General features: G+C 50.8%; 1 protein-coding gene and 1 long non-coding RNA gene across 4 annotated transcripts in view; one reads left to right on the forward strand and one right to left on the reverse strand.

Moving 5' to 3' along the window:
• Nucleotides 1-17,860, reverse strand: part of GABRP (gamma-aminobutyric acid type A receptor subunit pi) — a 32,056-nt gene extending 14,196 nt beyond the window's left edge. For all 3 annotated transcript variants that reach the window (XM_079143821.1, XM_079143820.1, XM_079143819.1), the window contains exons 1-7: nucleotides 17,696-17,860; nucleotides 13,435-13,529; nucleotides 12,875-12,993; nucleotides 8,342-8,409; nucleotides 7,419-7,636; nucleotides 5,544-5,626; nucleotides 451-588 (exon numbers count right to left, since the gene is read on the reverse strand). In XM_079143821.1, the coding sequence (XP_078999947.1) occupies nucleotides 451-588; nucleotides 5,544-5,626; nucleotides 7,419-7,636; nucleotides 8,342-8,409; nucleotides 12,875-12,993; nucleotides 13,435-13,487 (679 nt within the window). In that variant the 5' untranslated portion in view covers nucleotides 13,488-13,529; nucleotides 17,696-17,860. The remainder of the gene's footprint in view (nucleotides 1-450; nucleotides 589-5,543; nucleotides 5,627-7,418; nucleotides 7,637-8,341; nucleotides 8,410-12,874; nucleotides 12,994-13,434; nucleotides 13,530-17,695) is intronic.
• A 1,168-nt stretch (nucleotides 17,861-19,028) lies between these two features.
• The window catches only part of LOC306664501, a 49,258-nt gene continuing 47,243 nt past the window's right edge, over nucleotides 19,029-21,043 (forward strand). Inside the window, exon 1 of the long non-coding RNA XR_013764729.1 lies at nucleotides 19,029-19,477. This is a non-coding gene — a long non-coding RNA (uncharacterized lncRNA). The remainder of the gene's footprint in view (nucleotides 19,478-21,043) is intronic.

A 21,043-nucleotide genomic window follows, 5' to 3' on the forward strand; every position in this document is an offset into this window, starting at 1 on the left:
GCCTCTGTGAAGGGGAGGCAAGCATGGCAGACATGGCGGCAGTGGCCAGTGATGGGCTGGGGGACGCGGGCAGCGGTTACCCCTGGGAACAGAAGCCTGGCTCAAAGTAGAGTAGGTAGAAAACAGGAGAGTGGAGGGAGTGGTCCAAGTCCCAGCTGCCCCAAATTAAAGCCTGGATTCAAAATTATACCATAAATTAACCAATGAGGGAGTGAGGAGAACGTGACAGATGCTCACAAATAAAACCCTATCTGAGAAAATCCATTTCAATCCTGTGCGAGGAGTAGGTGGAAGTGCAGACCCTCAGTCCTCCACCAACTCCACCCCACTGAGGGCTTCCTGGACCCTGAAAGGAGTCAAGTGGAGAAGAGAGGATATTTCTGACTGGGGGTCCACCCCTCTACCTCCATTCAGGTATTTTTATTTTGTGCAATTTGTAGAACAAGTTACCTGTCTCCTGCTGGGACCTGGTGACTAAGGTGAAGTACCGTTGTATGGTGTACTGAGCAAGGCGGAGGTTTTCCAGCCCACGCACCGAATCATTCCCTCTCAACCAGGTGAACTCGACATCGTTTCCATCATAGCCCCCTGCAAAAGAAGGGAACCCCGGGTCAGTGCAAGGAGGTCGCTGCCAATGGTCTGGAAAATGCTAGCACATGGAGATAGCATGTGCCCCGTCTTGATGGTTGTGAGCCCAAGGTGGATTCCAGGCATACTTGACATGACCTCTCAAGTACTACTGTAGTGCCCGTTCAGCAAAGTCACCTGCTAGAATGGTGTCCATTGAGGACTGGTCCTGTGCTAAGCATTGCCTAAGCTGTTGCATGGATGATAAGCCTTACAGTGGGCCTCCTTCAGAGGCCAGCCTCAGCAACTTAGTAAGACTGTCTCAAAATGATAAATGAAAAGGGTTGAGAACGTAACTCAGTGGCCAAGCATTCCTGGGTTCAAGTCCCAGTAGGAAGCAGCCTCCTTCCTTACTGAACACATAAACATCAACACACGGAGGACTGCGCTGGATGCTGCCTTCCAAGGCAGTCTAAGCTCTGACAGGCTTTTCAGGGACTTCAGAACTGGTCTTTCATTTTTCGCATTGGTATAAACGCAAATCCTACAGCCAGTCACTTCATTGATATTTGTCAACATGTGTGTTTGATAATATCAAAGCAGTTTTACTAACAGAGTCAATAATTTTTTTTTTTTTTTTGGTTGGGGTGGGGACTGGTGATTGAACTCAGGGGCACTTGACCACTGAACCACATCCCTAGCTCTATTTTGTATTTTATTTCGAGACAGGGTATCGCTGAGTCGCTTTTACTGAGGCTGGTTTTGAACTCAAAATCCTCCTGCTTCAGCCTCCAGAGCCGCTGGGATTACAGGCGTGCACCACTGCACCTGGTTAATATTTGCAACAGTAGTCACGAAAGGTAACCCTTGACATAGTATGTCTCTAATGTTCTCACAAACTTGTAGACATTTCTGTGTTTATTCAATTCTAAAAGGAACTCCTTTTTACATTCCTGAAATTGCAATGGATCTTATAGACTATATATATATATACACATATGTATATCTATCTATATCTATATATAGATAGATATACATATATGTACACACACACATATGATATGATTATTCAATAACTATTGTGCTTAGAATTGAGGAGCTATAAAGTTTTGCCCAATTTGTACATGAAAGCTCTCAGCTTCAGAGGGGTTATATAACTTTCTTCAGATAACAAAGCAAGCAAGAAACAAAGCCAGCATTGTACTTCAGGAAAGTTTCATCTCAAAGCCATGGATGGTATCATTTAATTTAGTAAATATTACTAAGTGCCTTACAACATTGTCATCTCACTGAATCCTCAAAATATCTCCTTGGAAAGATATGTGAAAGATTAAAAGCATACAAAAAATATCCAACATTATAGCATTAGGAAAATGCAAATCAAAACCACAATAAGATGCTACTTCACACTCATTAAAGTAGCTACAATCAAAAAGACAGATAATAACAGTGAGGACATAGAGAAACTGGAACTTCACTGGTAGGAGTGTAAAATGGTACAATCACTTTGGAAAAACTTTGGCAGTTTCCTGAAAACTTAAACATATTTTCACCGTTTGACCCAGATTCCACACCAAGGTATCTGGTCAAGAGATATTCATACAAACACTAGCACACAACTGTTCACAGCAGCATTGCCCACAATAGCCAATGTTTGTCAACTGATGAATAAGTATATAAACTCTGATACATACACATGTACATCTCCATATGAAGGCATATTACCCAGCAATAAAAAAGAACGAAGTGCTAATAATATAATACTGTGATGTCTATGAATCTCAAAATTGTTCTAAGTGGAAAAAAACAAACAAACAAAAACAAGCAAAAAACCACATATTATGTTGATTTCTATTTACATAAAATATCCAGAAAACAAAAATTCACAGAGATGGAAAGTAGACTAGTGGTGCCTGGGAGCTGGTGGTAGGAAGGAGGGGCGATTGCAGATAGGCACAAGGCAATTCTGTGGGGTTGGTTGAATGCAATATGGCAATGGTTCCATGACTTGGTAAGTTTACTAAAAACTGTGGAATTCTATACTTAACATGGGTAAACTTTAGGATATGTAAATTCTACCTCAATGAACCTGTTGAAAACTAACTCATTGAGCCAGATTACTACTTTCCCAATTCACTGAGGTCCAGAGAGTTTAGTTACCCAAAGCCAAACAGCTAGGGATGGGAAAAGCCCAGGGATTCCAGAACCTGTGATCTTAAACTTTACTTTCCCCACATTTTTATTGGTGCATTAGAGCTGCACATGGTGATGGATTTGTTGTTACATATTTGTACATGTGCACAATATATTATCTTCATTTTTTTTTTCTTCTCTTTTTTCTTTTCTTTTTTGGTACCTACCAGGGATTGAGCCCAGGGGAGTTTAACCACTGAGTGACATCCCCAGACTTCTTTTCCTTTTCAGTTTTTATTTTGAGACTGTGTCTCACTAAGTTGCTTAGGGTCTAAGTGACTAAGGTTGGCTTTGAACGCGTGCTCCACCTGCCTCAGCCTCCTGAGCCACTGGGGTTATAGGTGTGCACCAGGTGTCAGTCATTGCCCTCATTTTCAAGGGCTTCTGGGAAATATGGAGCCAATTCTGGGACAAATATTTTGGTAAGAATCAGCTTCTGGTAGCCAACATCTAGTAAGGGTGGTCTCCCCCTCCATAATGTACCAGTTCTTTAAGGATCTTCAGGTAAAAATTGTCTGTGGGCTTTCCTCTGGAAGCATCCAGAGTTCACTTTGGCACTGAAGCAAGCTGTTCGAATTGACTAGGATCCCAAAGAAATGAAGTCTATGAAAACAAGGAGTGCATTTCCTATTTGGACACTTTGCTTTTGCAACTAGTAAAGACACTATTGTTACCACCCCCCTTCCCATCCCAGTTCCCCTGGTGACTATGGGAAATAGTATCAATTATTTTTTCAGGATGGCATGTAGCAAAAACCCTGAGTGAGTTTTCTGTACCCAAATAACTGCTAATAAACATTCAGCAAAAGCTTCCTCTGCTCACTGGGGACAGTGTCTGTGCAAGCAGAATACTGAAGTTTCCAGCAGAATCTCGCTCCTGGGATTTGAGATGAGCCCAGCCGCGACATAGGGAGGGCAATTACTTGTTTCATGTGGGACTCAGATGAGTTCTCTTTTTGATAACCTCAAGTTTTATTCTGCCACCGAACAGCTGCAACGCTTCAGGAAGGTTCTGCATGCATTTAATCAATAAGATAATTAATCTGTCTGAGTCTTTAATTAAATGTCTACTTCTGAAAAATGGCTTCTGCCTCACCATGGGTGGACTTTCCTGATGCTGCCCACGGTGTCCTCAGGTACAGCGCCCATTTGTCTCTAGAGCCTGACTCCAGTCCCCTGCCACAAGCCAGGCTTAGCTGCCTTAACAAGTCCTATCTACCGCGCTCTTCTCCCCTCGCAGGTGCCAGGTTGGTGAGCATTTCCGAGTGGCTAACGAAGGTGCGATGGAGATTGTTTAACAGTGCCAGGGAATTAATTGGACACACATCAATTAAGAGTAAATTTTCATTCCTCATCATAAGCAAATCCCCAGATTGCAATTTAGGATGCCCATTTAGCTGGCTTTATTGTATTAAACTTTACATATAGCAAGTCATTTCTTTTAAAGTTGGAAGCAGTTGTGTGGTAAATGTCACTGATTGCTTTGCATATTTACCCTTTTATTCAGCGCTAGGGTTAGAACCCAGGGCCTTGAAGGCGCTGGGCAAGCACTCTACCCATTGGCCCCGCCCTGGCCCCGCCCGGCCCTGGCCACGCCCCGGCCACGCCCCTAGCCTCACCCCCAGCCTCACCCCAGCCCTGACCGTGCCCCTGACACACCCTCCACCCCGCTTGCCCTGGGTAAAAACCTCTGCCATGCTCCTTCTTGCTCCTTTGCCTTGGCAGACTCTGTGTCCTACCCTATGTCCACTGGGCCAGCTTCCACTGAACCCTCATGTCTGATTTCAAGTGACGTCTCTAGAACACCTCTGTGACTCCTCTAGGCTTCCACAGTGCCGTTACTTCTTATTGTCACCATCTAGTCTCTCGTCATTGCTGTAAGCCCCGCTCTCCATGAGAGGACAGACTGAAACCAGGCACAGGGTTTATCTCTGTATTGCAAACATCTACCACAGTGTTTGACACAGAAGTCATTTAGCTGTTGAGTGGATGAAGCGAAGACATTTAAATGAGGGTTGACAGATGGAACTCAACCCGTCCTCCAGACAAGCTGGAGACTTTAGTGGGAAAATATGCAGAACTAGAGTATTAGAATAAGTCAAAATATTTTCCTTAGGACACAGAGGAAAAGAAAAACACTGGCCCTGGTCCTAAGTAATGGAAAGGAGCTGGCAAAGGGATATAGGAGTCCTGAGTGATGATTGTGTCCTAATTCAGTTTAACATTCTGGCAGGATTTGGGGAATCCAAAACAAGTACCACGTGATTACTCAATTTGGGGGAAATAATGATAATAAATGGGCACTAGAGAAACTGGAAAGGAGCTATTAAAAGCTTTTCATTATCCCCATATTACTGTTTAAAATCACTTTATGGTACACTCAGAAAAAATGTATAGCTTATATCATAAAAAAGCCTCTGGAACAAAATCCCTGTTGACCTTCTAGTCCAGTGGCAAGGCTGTCTGAAAAGGTTCTTGGTCAAGGAGGCCAGGGCAACAGCACATCCAGGTCACAGCACATTGGCTACCTCCTCTCAGGAGTCTTTCCCACCAGCTTCTCTACTTCCTCTGTGTGAAGAGTGAGGTTTTGCTAGTGACCACAGTGCTTCTGCACCAGAAAGAGTGAAAGGAGAAGAAAAAAAGAAAACTTTTGAGGCTTACTAGAAACCAGAGGGTGTATGTGCTGAATCAACATCAAAAAAAGAAGGGTCACTGGGTAGCGGACACTGTGAATTCTGGTTCCAAGTCACCCGGGGAAAGGGGTCTGTCTGCGTGGGTACTCACAACTCTCCAGCTGCAACTTGCACGTCTGTGTGTCCATGGGGTACTTAGACAGATCCATGTTGCATGCCACAGTTGTTGTGATTCTAAGAAAAGAAAAAAAGGGTTCAGAAAGCGTGCTCCGGGGACTTTCACTTGGGCTCCTGGAGGGAATGTGTGGCTCGGAGCCACATCCAAAGCATTTTTGAGGTTCCCTGGGCTCTTTGTATGTTCAACAGCACCTGTGAGACTCAGAGAAAGCCGGGCCCAGAGCTGGGGCATTGGAAAGCTAGCAGCTCAGAAGCCAGACCAGCCATATCACAGGGCAGACTCATTGCCAGCTCCTTTGAGATGCTCTTCCTTGTAGTTTTCCGTGAGCTACACTATGAACCCATACACGGCACGCAGCGATCCCAGGGCTCAGCTCTACGTGGCTCTGAGTGGCAGAGTTGGAACTGGCGCCCTGGTCTCCTGGCTTCTTGATGGGATCTGGATGCAGAAGGAGTGGAGGCTACCGGGCACAGTGGTTCTTGGGGCTCGACACCCGGGAATGGTCAGCTCAATGTCAGAGAAGCCCTCACTGTGGACAGTTCAATCCACAGAACTTTTTTTTTTTGAGAGTCACATATTTTTACTTAACTTCCTTATTTATTAAATATGGTGAGAGGTGCCCTAGGAAGCAGAGGTGACCACAGCACAGTGCCCACCTTGAGGAAGCTCCCTTAAAGGGAGACAGAAGAACAACAACTACCATTCACCCGGTGCTTGCTGAGTTCTCTGCGTGCATTCGGCCCTTTGAGAAGCTCTGTGAGTGAGAAAATACTATTATTCTCATTTTGATGCTAAGGAACCTGAGGCTCAGAGGGTCAAGTAACTTGCCTATGGCCACATAGCTGCCAAGGACAGAGCAGGATCGTACCCAAGCCTGTCTGACTCCAGTGCCAGGCTACTCCCATTATCCGTCATTCATAATCCTTACCCCAAACCCATGGTGCTGCTGTAACACAGACAGATGCACATGTGTGCACACACAAGAACTCACAGATACGCATGCACGTGTGGTGAGAACCCAGGGAAGGGAGACATTGATGTTGATTGGAGTGGGGTCAAGGGAGAGGTCTAGTTAGGGTTTGGACTGGCCTTTGCAAAATTCGGTGCTGCTGAGGTGTGTGCAGAAACCTGTTATTGGTTAGCTCAGTCTTTGCTTTATAACCTCAGACTCTTACTTGGCATTAAAGATCAGTTCCATCAATATTTGGTCCTGGCCTCCTCCACCCCAAGGCCTCTGGGAGCCTCTTGTGCATGATCCTTGTACCTCCCTTGCACAGGACAAGCCCTCCTCTGTGGCTGCTTCACATGGCACGTAGAGACCCCCTTTCCTGTTCTAGCCCTCAGGGTTCTGTGAGCGAGCAGGTGGAAGGAATTTTAGGCTCAGGGAGTTGGGGAGTGGGCACTGAGAGCCCAGGAATGCAGGCAGCAGAGGTGTTGGGGCACTGAGCCTTGGTTCTGTGCAACTATGACTCAGACTAGCAGAGCTGCCTTCTGGAGCCACCCTGCTCCACCAAGCCCCATGAAGGGTCCCATGCACCTCTTTGCTCCTGTCACTGCCCTTCACACTTTAAGACTCAGCCCAGACTCTTGTGAGACACTCTCCTAACATCAACCCCAAACCACTTGGGCCCAGCACCTGGGAATTCCTTTGTTTACAGACCTGTGTCCTATTCAGCTCCTGTCCTGGGCATCTAGCCCGGGGCTTGGTGCTCTGTAGATGCTGTGCAGCAGAGTGGACTGAGGGGGCCCATCTGTTGTGGGGACAGTGTCTCTGAGGGCGCGAGCAGCCTCAGATCATCTGTGTCTTCTTCCAGCTGCTCCCCTGCCCAACCCCGGGTGCCAGCTCACCTGAGCGCATACAGGACCGTGCCATTGGAGAAGAGGCGGATGAGCCTGTTGCCCACGGTGACTTCATGGAGGAAGGACTTCTTGGACTCCACAATGTAGGTGTCCGGCACCCAGAGGAACTCCACCAGTCGGGCGTCCAGAGTGAAGCTCTTGTTGCCTTCAAACACCAGCCTCTGGTCTGTCCAGCGCTGTCGGAGGTAGATGGTGGCCGTGTAGTCCTAAGGGGGAGGCAGATGGAGAGGGGTGAGTGGACCGGGGAGAACCCTGCAGAAGCAGAAGACGAGGGCTGCGGGGTGCCCTCCTGCCTCCACTTAGAGCAAGTGTGCAGACCTGGGCCGAGGAAGTTGGAGTCGCGGCAGCGCCGAGAGAAGACCCTGTGCTCTTAATTCTAGATGACCACTCCCTGCTGAAAGGAAAGCCCCGCCAGGGCCTTCACCTCCCTGGCCCGAAAGCTCGCATTGCCCGAGATCAAATGGCTAAGGGTTTTGGTGGGCAAAGTGCTCAGGTTGTCCAGGATAGACTGGGATGCCCAGTGCCCTCGTGGCAAACCTCCCTCCATGTGACCCAGCCTTTCAGGTGATCTCTTGGGGGACCAGGTCTGTGAGGGCGGTCATTAGACTGTGGCCTTCCTGTCTCCCCATCTCTGAAGCGCCATGTGATATCCCGCTTCCCACAGCATTTTTATTCCTTTCTGCATTTGTTTGTCCCTCTTCACACACTGGTTTCTCCCCTCCTGGCCTTTGAATTCATTTTCTTTCTGTTACTCCCACTATCTTGAATCTGGGTCTAGGTCTCCAGCTTCGCCATTCCAAGTTGGGGGCGGGGGGCGGGGTCCTTCCTTTTCTGTCTGGGAGTAGCTAGGAAGCACCTCTCCATGAACACCAGGCCAGGGCCCTGGGTGAAATGCAGAGGACAGCGCCTACCATGTCACTCTCGGAAACACTAGAGATGCTTGCAATGTCCAGCGTCAGTGCTATCCGAACTGGTTCTCCTGAGAATGAAGAAAAATCCAGAAAAACTTAGTAGACACATACATAGGTCTTTCTCCTCCACCCTCCATTTCACCCCCTCCGGACGACACAGCCACCCTATGCCTTGGAGCCTCGGAGCCTTGGAAAGACAAAACTATTAAAATTCACAAGATAACACTGGCTTATTAGAAAATTTTGAAAAATCTGGAACTATAATAGGGCTAATTTCTGTCTTACCCCTTCTCAGGACAACCACTGTGTATAGCACATTTCCTTTTGTAAGAAAAATACGTCTGAGTGCATAGTTATCTTACTACACGTGAGGCTGCTACTTATCAGCGCATGTTTGAAAGGTGCAGTGATAAAGCATCTGCTACTTCTCCTGTGTTGCTTGCAAGGGACTGATCGTGAAGAATGTGACAGAGACTTGGTAGTCTGGGTGCAGACGACCATCTAACTGGACTCACTACCAGATGGCATTCATCTTGACATCTCATGGCTGAGCTCCTGCTGACCTCCTGACACCTTCCACCTTTTCCTTTACTCCCCAGGAACCCTGAACTATCTAGAATTCCAGAACCTTCCACACTTCATCCTGGGCACAGACTCTGTTAGGTCTCAATTCTGGAGAGCCGGCCGATGACTCCGACTCCGGAGAGACCCGTTTGTAGCTTCCAAGACTGCAGGGTCAGAGACACTGTTCTCTGGAGCTGGGCCAGGCCCGTCCACTCCTCCTGAGACTGCAGATGTGCAAGAAAAGCTGGCGCCACCTCAGTTCGGATCTCAGCTCCACCATGTCCCAGCTCTGAGAACTGGGAAAAGTTACAGAATCTTCTAGAGCTGCAGTGCTGTCACCTGCAAGTTGGGCTGTTTGCTGATGACACCACAGGGTCATGGAGAGGCTTAAATGAGGTCAGGGTTGCAGTAGTGTCTTTGCAGAGTTTCAGCAAGAGGGATCGTCTGTGCCGGGCCTGCCCATCACCTCCAGAAGGTGCTCAGACACGGTTACCTGTCCCGTATCCTGCTCATGTTGGTATAATAGCTGCCCGTCAGAGGCACGTCCTTTTCCTTCCCTCTCTGTTCCCTAATTCTAGCCAATTCTGGAGAAGAAAAACACTTTGCTCACCAGGTTAATAGATGCAATAGCATCACTTGCAGTAAATAACTGGCAGAGCACCAGGGGACGGTGGCAATGCACTGCCTGGCAGAAGAGAAGTGGAATTCAAAAGAAGCTTGAAAATGTCTCTCTCGTAGAAATCAGACAAAGCAACTTAATTATTAATCTAAGGAAACCATTGACTGGAGGTGGGAGTTTGGAAATGGAGTTTTAGAACCAATGCCATTGAAAGATGCTTGGGGGTGGCAAAGGGGAGATCTTTGAGGACAGGTGCTTTCTGAAAGGGCATAGTACAAGTGGCTTCCTGCCTCTCTGGACAGCAAAGTGCAATATCAGGAAGAGGAGCCTGGAGTCAGGGAGAGGTGTTTGAATCCCATGCTGGCCACTTAAAAGCCTTGTGACCTCAAGCAAATTGCTAGACCTTTCTGTGCTAATTTCTCCATTGTCAAACACAGGTACTAGTGCTGCTATGGTTTGTCCCCTCTTGTTATGGTTTGGATATGAGGTATCCCTGAAGCTCCTATGTTAATGCAGGTATGTTCAGAGGTGCACTGATTGGCTTGGGAGAGCTGCGAACTAGTCAGTCCATACTAGTTTGAAAGGACTGACTGGGAGGTAACTGTAGGCAGGTGGGGTGTGGCTGGAGGAGGTGGGTCACTGGTGGGTGTGTCCTGGGAGAGGTCATCTTCCCGCGTCCCTTCCCCTCTTCTCTCTCTCTCTGCTTCCTGGCTGCGGTAAGTGGAGCAGTGTTTCTCTACCCTGCCCATCCACCATGATACTCTGCCTCACCTCAGGCCCAAAGCAATGGGGTCGGCCAACCAGACTGAACCTCTGAAACCCTGGGCCCAAAGTAGACTTTTCTTCCTCTAAGTTGTTCTTGTCAGGCATTTTGGTCAGTGTTGGAAAAATGACCGGCACACTTCCCAAACTCATGTTGAAGGTTAATTGCCATTTCAACAGTATTAAGAGGCAAGCCTTTAACAGGTAGTTAGGCACGAGGGCTCCGCCCTTGAGGTAGGATCGATGCATTATGAACGGGCGATGTGGTCCTACTCTTGCCCTCTGCCACATGATGGCGCAGCATGGAGGCTGCTGCCGGGTGCTGCATCTTGGATTGGACTTCCAGCCTCTAGAACTGGGAACCGGCAGTTTCTGCTCATCATCTGTCACCCGACTCAGGGATTCTTTACGGCAGCACCAAACAGACTCAGATGAGCGCCTCTCAGTGGTGGTTGGGAGGGTTTGGGCATCTATTTTAAGTGCCAAGAACACAGGGGATGGCGGGTTTGTCACCCTCCCTGAAGAATGCGCAGAGGGGAAGCCAGTGAGCGCTCCGGGCCTGCTGAGCGTTTGCTCAGTTTCTTCCCAGACAGCCTCACCCAGGCCTTGCTGGGGTTGGCTTTTCTGGGGACGCGAGCTTGCTTTCTTCCCTGGAGTTAGCAGTGCCACCAGAGGGCAGCTTCCCCTAGGAAAGAGGTCAGCGACAGCGCCTCAGCAGCATTCTTTCGTGGCTGCTGGCAGCCCTTTGCTCTGTCCAGCTCAGTTCCTGAGCAACCCTGTGGAGCTCCTGTCTCTTAAGGGGCTCAGGTCCTAGAAGCTGGGTGCACGGACATTACAGAGCTCCAGGTTGCCCAGGAGCGTAGGTCCTTTTGAGAGGTAGAGAACCGAAAGGCACCAAGCGAGGGGAGAGGGCTGGTGCCGCCCCTCTCTGACTGGGGACCCTGGGCCCCATTTTCCCTAGGTGGGACAGGGCCTCCCATTCTCCGAGGTGCACCCTAGACTTCCTGTTCCCAGAACGGCCTCCGTACCCAGTGAGCAGGCAAACAAGAAGGGCGGTTCCTGACCTAACTGAGCCTGGGAAGGAGAGAGAAGGTGCTTTGGGGACCTGGCCAAGGTGTTTAGGCTCACGTTCAGCGGCTCAGCAGGGCCTGTGAAACCCAGGGAGGTGGAAGCTCTGTAGGTCCCTTGGCACAAGGGACTCAAATCCTAATGGTGTGGCCAGGGTCCCCTCAGACCTCCACCTGAGGCATGGGATCGGCTGCTGCCCCCGCTGTGCTCTGAGTCCACCCTGCTCTGAGGCCAGCTTCCTATGGGTTGTGGCCAACTGTGACCTGAACGGTGGGCAGCTTTGGCTCGAGGACACCCTGGCTGCCTTCCAAGACACAACGTGTGCAGCCCCCCTGCTGTATGACACTTCTGCTCAACCTTCCCGCCGTTCCTGGTCAGGGGACTCGGTGGTCTGGCAATGCTCCAGCTTTCCTGGACTCACACACCTGTCCTGGATGGGAAGGGAATTCCCTCATATCCAGGGAGGGGTGGGAAGGGAAAGGGATGGAAGTAACCTGCACCCTGCCGACCTGGCAGGTCCTGAGCTGCATACCTGCACTGGGCTCTCTTTCTCTCCTTCCCGGGAGGGAGCTGCAATGTTCCCATTTAACAGAAAGGGAAACTGAGGACTGGAAAGCTCAGGTACTTGCCAAGTAGCATAGCTAGGAGCCAAAGTCAGTCTTGTTCAATGCCAAGCCTCTTTCTATGACTTTCACCTGTGAAGAGGTATAGTTGGCTCCCTGCCCCCTTAGTTGACAAGTTGCGGTACGTCAAACATGGAGCTTCTACAGGGGTGAAGGAGGTAAATAAGCAGGACTCCTCACGAGGCTGCCATCCGAGCTAAGGCAGATACAGTATCACAGGGCCGTGCTTGGCTGTGATTTAAAATAAGGGGTGAAGAAAAGAGATGGGGCCTGGAGAAATCAGGGCGGGCTTCTCAGAGGAGGTAGCCTTTTTTCTGAGATGTGAAGGAAAATTAGCATTTTCCTGGGGAGTCAAATTGGAAGAACAATTCAAAGCAGATAAACAGCTGCAGGGACAGGAAGGTCAGGAGGGCTAAGGACACTAGGGAACTTCAGGGCACCCTGGGGCACACGGAGGAAGGACTGGGAAGTGTCAGGCATGCCTGAGCTCTGGGCAAGCACCCTGGGGTGCAGGTAAGCCTTCTGAGCAGGTAAAGGACCCAGAGGTCACGGAGCAGCAAAGGGAGCAGGCTGGGAAGGAGTGGGGTGGAGGCGGGAAGACCAGGCGGGGAGCGGCAAGGAGGCCCTTGAATGGTAAATAATGACCCCGGAAGTGGGGCAGAGGGGGGACAGGAGAGGGCTGCACAGGCCTCTGGTGTCTTCACCTTGCTGACAGAGAGGCAGGAGCCGTCTTCCAGGCAGCGTGAAAAGTCGCAGGCTCACGCTCCCATCCGTCATCACCCAGCCTAACCAGGTCGCAGCTCGGGAAGTGGAGCCCACCAAGCCTCCGAAACCCACTGCATTTTGTCTTTGCTCCTCATCTTTTGACTGATGTCCTGGTCACAAAGGAGAACCTACCACCAAAGTTGGGCCTGAGAAATTTGTTATATCCTGCTGTGAGGTTCTCGAAGCCAGGCAGGGAGAGCTTGTCGCTTCTTCTGACCTCAGTGTTGAACTGATTCCCTCGGACGTACGTCCTGAAAAAGAGGAGGGTCTCTGTGGCACGTGCTTGTTCAGGAGGGAACACAGGCGTGTGGCATAGCCGCGGTCTCGCGTCTGCCGGTGTCTTGGGTCTCGGTCCAGCAGTGACTTCGAGGAGAAGTCTCTTGATTTTCAGCTGGTCGAGTTAGTGTCTCCATTTCATTACCCCCTTCCATAGATGAAATCATCAAGATAATCTGGGACCCCTCAGAGTGTGTTCACGAAAGCACAAGGGTTCCTCCACCCGTGACCATTTTGGAAACACTCGTCCTCTCCTGAGAAGGAGTGGCGGGACGTTGTATTGTCCTGGGGCTTCAAGGAGGGGAAGGGAGAGGGTGAACCTCACCATAGGGCAGGAGGAAATATGGCAGCCTCCCACCGCGAGGCCATGGGCAAAGCAGTTCAGACCAAGGCCGCGGCGGGGTAGCAGAGCTCACCTTGGAGCGAAGAGGCTCAGACACACGAAGGTCAGGTGGAGACTGTAGCTCATGTTGAGGGGCTGTTCACACAGAGGGGGTCCAAGTAGGAATCACTGGGGAGACAGACAGGCGGGGGAAGGGGAGATGGCCGCAGGCTCCCCTACTGCCAGCCGCTCCCCCTTCTTGGGGTGGACAGGTGCAGAAGTTCCTCAGCACGCCGGAGCCCCTCTCCTCACCTTCTAGTGCGTCCCCTGCTCCCTGGGCATCGTCTAGAATTGCTGTCATATTGTTTTAAATCAACCCCAGATAAAGGCGGAGACCTTGTTTAGACAATGGTTCACCCAAACCAGGAAATGCAGCTGCATATTTCACGAGTCGCAAGGCTGTCCTCACTGCGGCCCTGTCCTGCCACCCGGACTGTGCATCACCCTGACCTGGCCAGGTACTCTCCTGTTCATCTTACAGACCAGGCCGTGAAGGAGGCTGTTTGCCATCTCCACAACCACCTGGTATGTGGGCAGGTGAATCCCCATTTTATGATGGGAAACGGGCTCATGGGAAGGGCCATACTCCGGAGTGGCAGAGGTGACTTTGAATCCGAGGTTGGCTACCTCGCCCCCATACTCTACGCCTTCAGGACAGGCCTGTGTCTCGATTGGCCTGATCCCCGGGAGCTCTGAAGCCATTCAGCGGGTGTGTGCGCGGGGACCGTGGGGTAGGCATGACCCAGGGGACTGGCCTCCTTGGATCTGGGAGCTGCTGTCCTGGGAGAGCAGGAGGCCTCTGGACCTCGATGCCCAAGACAGCAGCTCTTGGGCTCAGGCTGTCTTCCCAGGCAGCACCTGGCTGGGTCACCCTGCTCTCCTTGGTAACCCCTGTGAGCCAGGCCACTTCCTAGAATCCAGCTGTTCTGGAGCTTCAGGCCAGATCCAGCCCTTCATGAAAGAATACCATGCTACTCAGGAAGCCAGCAGCCTGCTCGCTGTAGGAAGGAGAACAAGACCGATGTGAATAAAGTTAAAAGTGTAAAACTCAGCCATCTGTCAGTGTAGGTTCCTAGATTGCAGTAAGTGTCCCCTCTGGTGTGAGATGACCATGGTGGTGGCAGTCATCTGTGTGCGAGGGGCTCGTCGTACTGTGAACCTAAACCTGTTCTAACAACCTCAAGTCCACTTTAAAAGGCAAACCAAAGCGTAAGTCTCTCCCTCATTTCTTCTCTCTAGCCTCATATTTCAGAGATAAACGTGGTTAACAATCACTTTATTTACAGGAACCTATATTTCTGCATAGAGAAAAAATTGAAAAGTGAAATTGGGGCGACAGTATGTGCTTTTTGTTATTTCCTTGTTTCCTCTTAAAGTAGCTGACATTTATTGAACACTTAATGAACTTTGCTGGGCTAAGTGCTTCTAAGATCTTACGCTTCTTTGAAGCAGTTACTACCATCCTCTTTTGACAAACGAGAAAACTTGGCTAGGGAGGATGAGAAATGTCTGCAAGGTTCTGCAGCAAGTGAGGGGCAGGACCGAGTCCTAGCAGCCTCACACAAGTCCTCTTTTTATTTTTTTGGTACTGGGGATTGAACCCAGGGGTGCTTAACTACTGAGCCACATCTCCAGTCCTTTTTTGTATTTTATTTAGAGACAGGGTCTCCCTGAGCTGCTTAGGGCCTCACTAAGTTGCTGAGGCTGGCTTTGAACTCACGATCCTCCCGCCTCAGCCTCTTGAGTTGCTGGGATTACAGGTGTGTGCCACCGTGCCCAGCTCACCCAAGTCCTCTGGACCATCGCTCTGTGAAAGGAACACACTCTTTGCCAGTGTAAACAGCACCTCTTTACATCAGTTCAGACAGACCTGCCTCATTCCTGCTTATCCCTACGAGACATGTCGCAACGTGAGTGTAGCAACATCTACACGACACATGGCCTGTTCACAAGAATCATTTCCACTGCAGTCAGGAGTGACCATCTTTGCACTCAGTAACAGTTCTGCACTGAACCCGTCCACCTCAGCCCTTTCCTTCTTGCTCATCAAAACACCAGCTGCAAAACCAACATTATCACCCGACTAGTGACCATTGCCACTTTGTTCCTTTGACTCCTTTGCCCCAGTCTCCATCCTTTTCTGTGGCCTGGGCATCAAGTTTAAGAGGCCACGAGGTGGCCCCCATGCTCTCCACCCCTTCACCCAGCATCTGGAAGGTGGAGGCAGCTCCCCAGATGAACCGGGCACATGGGCCACCCAGAGGGCCAGTCTTTGGGAAGAGAAGCATGCAGGCAGTGAGCACCCTAGAACCACGCTGCCCCAGAGCAGAGGCCAGGCGATCTTGGTGTGCATCAGTCACCCGAGGAGCAGTGCCGGGATGGAAGTGGCAGAGATGTCATTTGATTCTCAAAGAGAGCTTTGTCAGTGGCACAGAGGAAGTTGGGGACCCTCTAGATGTCAGACAAAGTAGTGGGGCTTGCCCCAGGCTACTCACACTGGACCTCTTACCCGGCCCTGGGTAGCCCCAATTTCTTCCTAGTCTGGCCTGAATTGGCTCAGTTCTCATCTGGGATATTCCACGATTCTTCCGCCTCCTGTGGGAAATTGCCCTTGACCAAGCAAGCTGGGGAGCTATCTATCTTCAGCTCTCAGAGTCCTGTGGAGTAGGGCTTCCCCAGTGGCCAGCCCTTAGGAAGAGACAAGGTTTGGCCCCTGGGCCTCTGAATCCCCGCCTCCCCAGAGTCTCAGGTCTCAGAAGCTTTGCCAGATAGAGGTCAGTGTGCCCCATCCTGCCTTGCTCACTCTGGGTAGGTTTCCAAGCAGTTTGGTTCTACAATGGAAGGAGAGAGGTGGGGAGGCCTTCTACAGGCCTGCTCCGTGCTGGGTCCTGTGTTGGGCTCTTCATGTCATTTAACTCTCATGGCCATCTGGTCCCTGGGTGGAATCTCAGATATGTGAAGGGATCTTCTGAGGTCACACAGCAGTCAAGTGGCCATGGTTTGAATCTGTATTTCCCAAGTCCCTGATCTTTGCACTGCATCTAGGAGGAGACCCCAGACCCCCATGCTGGAGCACATTACCCTTGACTCTGCTTACACCAGATCCATTCTGGGATGGAGAGCCGTGTTCACTGCGTGTGCTGAATGCCAAGTGCAGCTGGTGCGACACGCTGTGTGGTTGAGCAGCCGTGCAGTGAGTGGCTGTTTTGGCATCTGCCCGTCTAAGTGGAAGGTCAGGCCACATGTTTGACATAGACCTTTGGGACTATACTTAGCAGAGGGGCACACTGGGCCACCAGAGGGCAGTGTCCGGAAGGTTATGGGGCAGGCAGCTGCAGCTCACTTTCCTGCGGAAGCACCCGGCCTTCTGCAGTCTGCCGGCCCCTGGCACTGAGAAGGTCACAGCGGGTGCCTGAACCGAGGCAACCTATGTGCTCTTGCCCTACCTGAGGGCACCTCTGACTCGAATCTCATCTCTCCTTGTAGAGGAGGGCTGGAGCTTCGGATTCAGACACGAGTCTCAGAACCCCGATTCCCCCTCTGACCAATGGGAATAAAAATGCTCACTAAATACTCATTTCCACTCTCCCTTCCATTTCTTCCACGGGATTATTCTGTAATCCCACAGTGACAAAGAGGACCTGAAGCTTCAAGTGCTTTTTAATATCTCCCATGCTGCCACCTAGGTGTAAGCTTGGCACCACCTCGGGAATGACAGGGCAGACACAGGACATTAGGTCACCCTGGGGACGGATGGCTCTCTTCTCCTGGACTGGCTCTGAGGAACAGTGCGAGGCCCGCTCTCTGCAGGTGTCCACTCCCACCGCACCTGGGTGCACAAAGGTGCCGTGCCCCAGCCCCTTCCCACCTGGGCACTGTTTCCTTGTCCCCTGTCACTTTGGCATAGAGGCATTTGCGGGAAGCAGGAGTGGAGCCTGAATCAGTGGAGCCGAGGTGAGGACAGGCATTATCAGGGCCATGGTCCTGCCTAGGAGAGCCACAGAAAGCACAGAGGTGCCAGGTGTGCCCGGTGTCTGCTGGATTGGCCGGCTGGCAGCAGGGAGGCAAATCTGGCTCTGTGGCAGATGGGAGGGGCCCTAATTTGGGCTCGGCCGCTTGTTCTGAGATGGTACTACTTCTTCCTGAGACTCTTTCCTGCCGTGTAAAAGGATCGTGCTGCGAAGGACCCAGGCAGGCAAGGGCTCAAACTCCAGCCCAGCCCCCTTCCTGCCCTGCGTCCCAGGAGGCTCCTTTGACTCTCCTTTCCCTCCCTCCTCCGGGACGCGGGTCCTTACCAGGCAGCGGGAGCTCCGTTAGGGCAGGTGCTCGGGGCTTCCAGGCAGGGTTTTCAGGCAAGGCATGCTCTTCTGGGTCCCCAGGATTCCCTCCATCTCAGCCCCGAACCCTTGATAAGGGATCTCAGCCGCTCTGATGGGGCAGCCCTCGCTCTGGGGAAGACGGAGCTGTCGAACCAGCTGGGCAGACAGAGGTGGGCGGGGCCTCCAAGCTCCTCCCTGGGAGGACTTCTCACTGGCCTGGTGTCTGGGGGTGTCCAGCTCCTGGCAGGGTGGTTGACTGCCAGGTTTTGAGTCTGAGTTGGAATCTCCATTGCATTCCAGACCCCAGTTGGGAAAGACTCTGAGACTTAAGACCTAGGAGAGTCCAGCAAGGCAGGTGATTCGCTCCGCCAGGCGGGGTTCTGGAGGACTCCTCTCCATCCTGGTCCCGGGAGTGGGAATTGGCACTGTGACCTCCAGCAGGTAGCTTCACCTCTTTATCCCCAGCTTCCCACCCATAAAACAAGAACTTGACCATTTTTCCTAAAACTGATTCCTGGCTGCACATTGTAAAAGTTTCTTTGGGATCAACAGAAAGCCTGTTGTACATTAAGAGACTTTAGTCCCAGGACCTACTGCTTTTCAGACTGGAAAATTTAAAAAAAGATATAGAGGCCCAAAAATTGAGAATAGAGGCTTAGCAGGTCAACTTGGAGGAGGTAGGACAGACTCTGGGAGAAACTTGGCCAGAGCTCTCCAGCTCTCCTCCTTCCCACATCCCAGAGCTCCCACAGAAGGTTCTTTACCTCCCACAAGGCCCCTTTAGGGACATGGAGAGATGAGGTCTTTGTCCTCCATGGTCGGCTGAAACAGAAGCACTATGACAGTGTCCCCGGAGCCCTGAGTTATCCCCCTCATTGTGGAGTGGCCCTGAAACCCAGCTTGCTTGAGGCTCCGGATAGAATACACTGGAGGCTTGGTCTTGCTCCCTTGGGGAGAGGGGGCCAGGGAGGCACTTGGCAGGAGGGGCAGGAGAGAGCCTAGGCTGTGGCAAGATGTCCAGAGGCGCCTCCGGGACACTGAGGTCAAGCTCCTGTGCAGACCCTCCAGTCCTGGAGGTGGGGAGGTGGGAGATGGGAAGGGGCAAGAGAGAGGTTCAGGGGAGCTGCAGGAAGGGAAGGCAAGTGCGCGGGAGGAGGGCCTCAGGGCGCAGCAGGCATTGATTTCTTTGGCCCCAAACCAACTTCCTTAGTGCTCCTCTGGAGCCCGGCCAGCTCAGAAACATCTCTGCGCTGGTTGGGAGGGAGTGGGCCGCAGAGAAAGCCCTTTCATTTCTCCCAAACACCTCACTTTCACCTGGGAAACTTGAGGGCGGCTAGAACAGGAGCAGCCCAGGAGGAGCCGGTTTCGGGTTCTCCATGAGTGGACGGTGGTTTGAGGCTATTTTCAGAATTTCTAAGACGCTCTCACACAACACAAAGGCTTGAGAGTAACAAAGACTACTCAGAGCTGTGAGGTGCGGGTTGGGGGATCCTCTGACTCAGGAACAGACTTCTCTGAAAGAACATGGGCTGGCCAGCTGCCAGCTTGGGGAAAGTTGCTTAATCGCTCTGATATGGATCTTATCCTCGGGGTTGCTGCAAGAATTCAGCCAGGACAAGCATGGGGTGCTGTCTGAAAGCCTGGCCCAGAGAACCCGCCCGCCGTAGTGCCAAGTGTGCCACTTACTGCTCTGTCCCCCATACTGTCAGCATCTTCGCATGTCTGTGCTCGTCTGTCCAGCTCTGTGGCTGTGACCATGTATGTTATGTATGCACTTCTTTTATTAATTGATCTCTATCATGTATCTCTCTCTTGTCTATCTAATCTTTAATCTATCATCTATTTAGCCTATCTTCACCATCATATCTGTTTATCTCATCATCTGTCTTATATTTAATCTTCTAATTAGATTGTTAGTGCTTTCATTGCTCAGGACTTATATTTCTATGCAAAAATTCCACAAGTTTGTTAGTAGACGGGTCGTACCTGGGGACCAGAGCAATCTGGATTTGAATGAATAAATTCAAATCGGTATGATAAGCGGTCTCATCTTCACTTTCTAACAGTGCTTCTGTCTAGTGCCAGTTTCTTAGTGGTGTTTTGGATTAGCTGAAGAAATTCCCAGAGAGGAGTTTCTAGGAAGCGATGTTCTTTTCCAGTGGTGTTAGGCAGCCTCGCCCCCCCTGGCTGCACAACCCTGGCAACCTCTGCACCATCCGGGTCATCTGGTTTCAACCATGACCTTAATCTCTGAGATCAGTGGTATATCAGGAAGTCCAGCTATGCCACGTACTGCCCACAGGCCACGCATCTCAATGTGCACCTCCTACTGCACAAGGCTACACACCCTCCTAGAATCTGTCCCAGAAAAACAAAGGCCAGAGTGAGCCAGCATGTCTTGCTTGTACCTACGTACCTATGATGCATATGGGACACGGAGAAGACACAATAACACTGCCCTACACGCAGTGCTCTGTGGTTTTCTGAGTTGTTTTTGCTACTCATGCAGCTTTTTTTTTTTTTTTTTTTTTTTTTTTTTTAGCCATATAATCCTGTAAAGCAAGTGAGGACTATTTTTTTTCCTCCCTCCCTCCCTCCCTCCCTCCCTCCCTTCCTTCCTTCCTTCCTTCCTTCCCTTTCCTCTCAGCATTAGGGATTAAACCCAGGGATACTCTACCAGTGAGCTATCTCCTCAGCCCTTTTTAATTTTTTTAAAGTATTTATTTTAGACAGGGTCTTGCTGAGTTGCTGAGGCTGGCTTTGAGCTTGCAATCCTCCTGCCCCAGCCTCCCTAGTCACTGGGGTTACGGCTGCATGCCATTGCACCTGGCAAGCTTATTTCTTTATTCTTCAGGTGAAACTGCACCAGAGTCACCAGCCATGAAGTGGTAGCACCACTGTGCCCTGCAACGCACAGGCCTTGGAGTATCAAGCAGCTGTGTTATTAGCACCCCTGCCGCCCTTGTCAGCCCTTAGAGGACTCGGCAGCCACCACCCTGCCATCTCCAGCACTGAGCTGAGTGCGCCCTGAGGTCAGGTGCCTCATCTTTTAACTGGTGCGTCTGCTGCTAAGATCTTGGCCACATTGTGGGACCTCAGGAAGTCTACACAGCCAAAAGATGAATGTGATCAATGGCACAGGGACACCTGAGTATCAGCAGCATATTATGTACTTATATTTGCTTCTAATTCCTAATAATAGCAAGTATACCCCCTCAGCACCAAGGTTTACAATTTCAAAGTATGAACTTAAGACTGAGGAAAAAAGGAAGGCGGGTGGGGGAAACTCCTTTCTTGGCAACGTCTCTGCAGCAGAGAACAGCC

Source organism: Sciurus vulgaris (genome assembly GCF_902686455.1).
Source record: "Sciurus vulgaris genome assembly, chromosome: 6".
Lineage (NCBI taxonomy): Eukaryota > Metazoa > Chordata > Mammalia > Rodentia > Sciuridae > Sciurus > Sciurus vulgaris.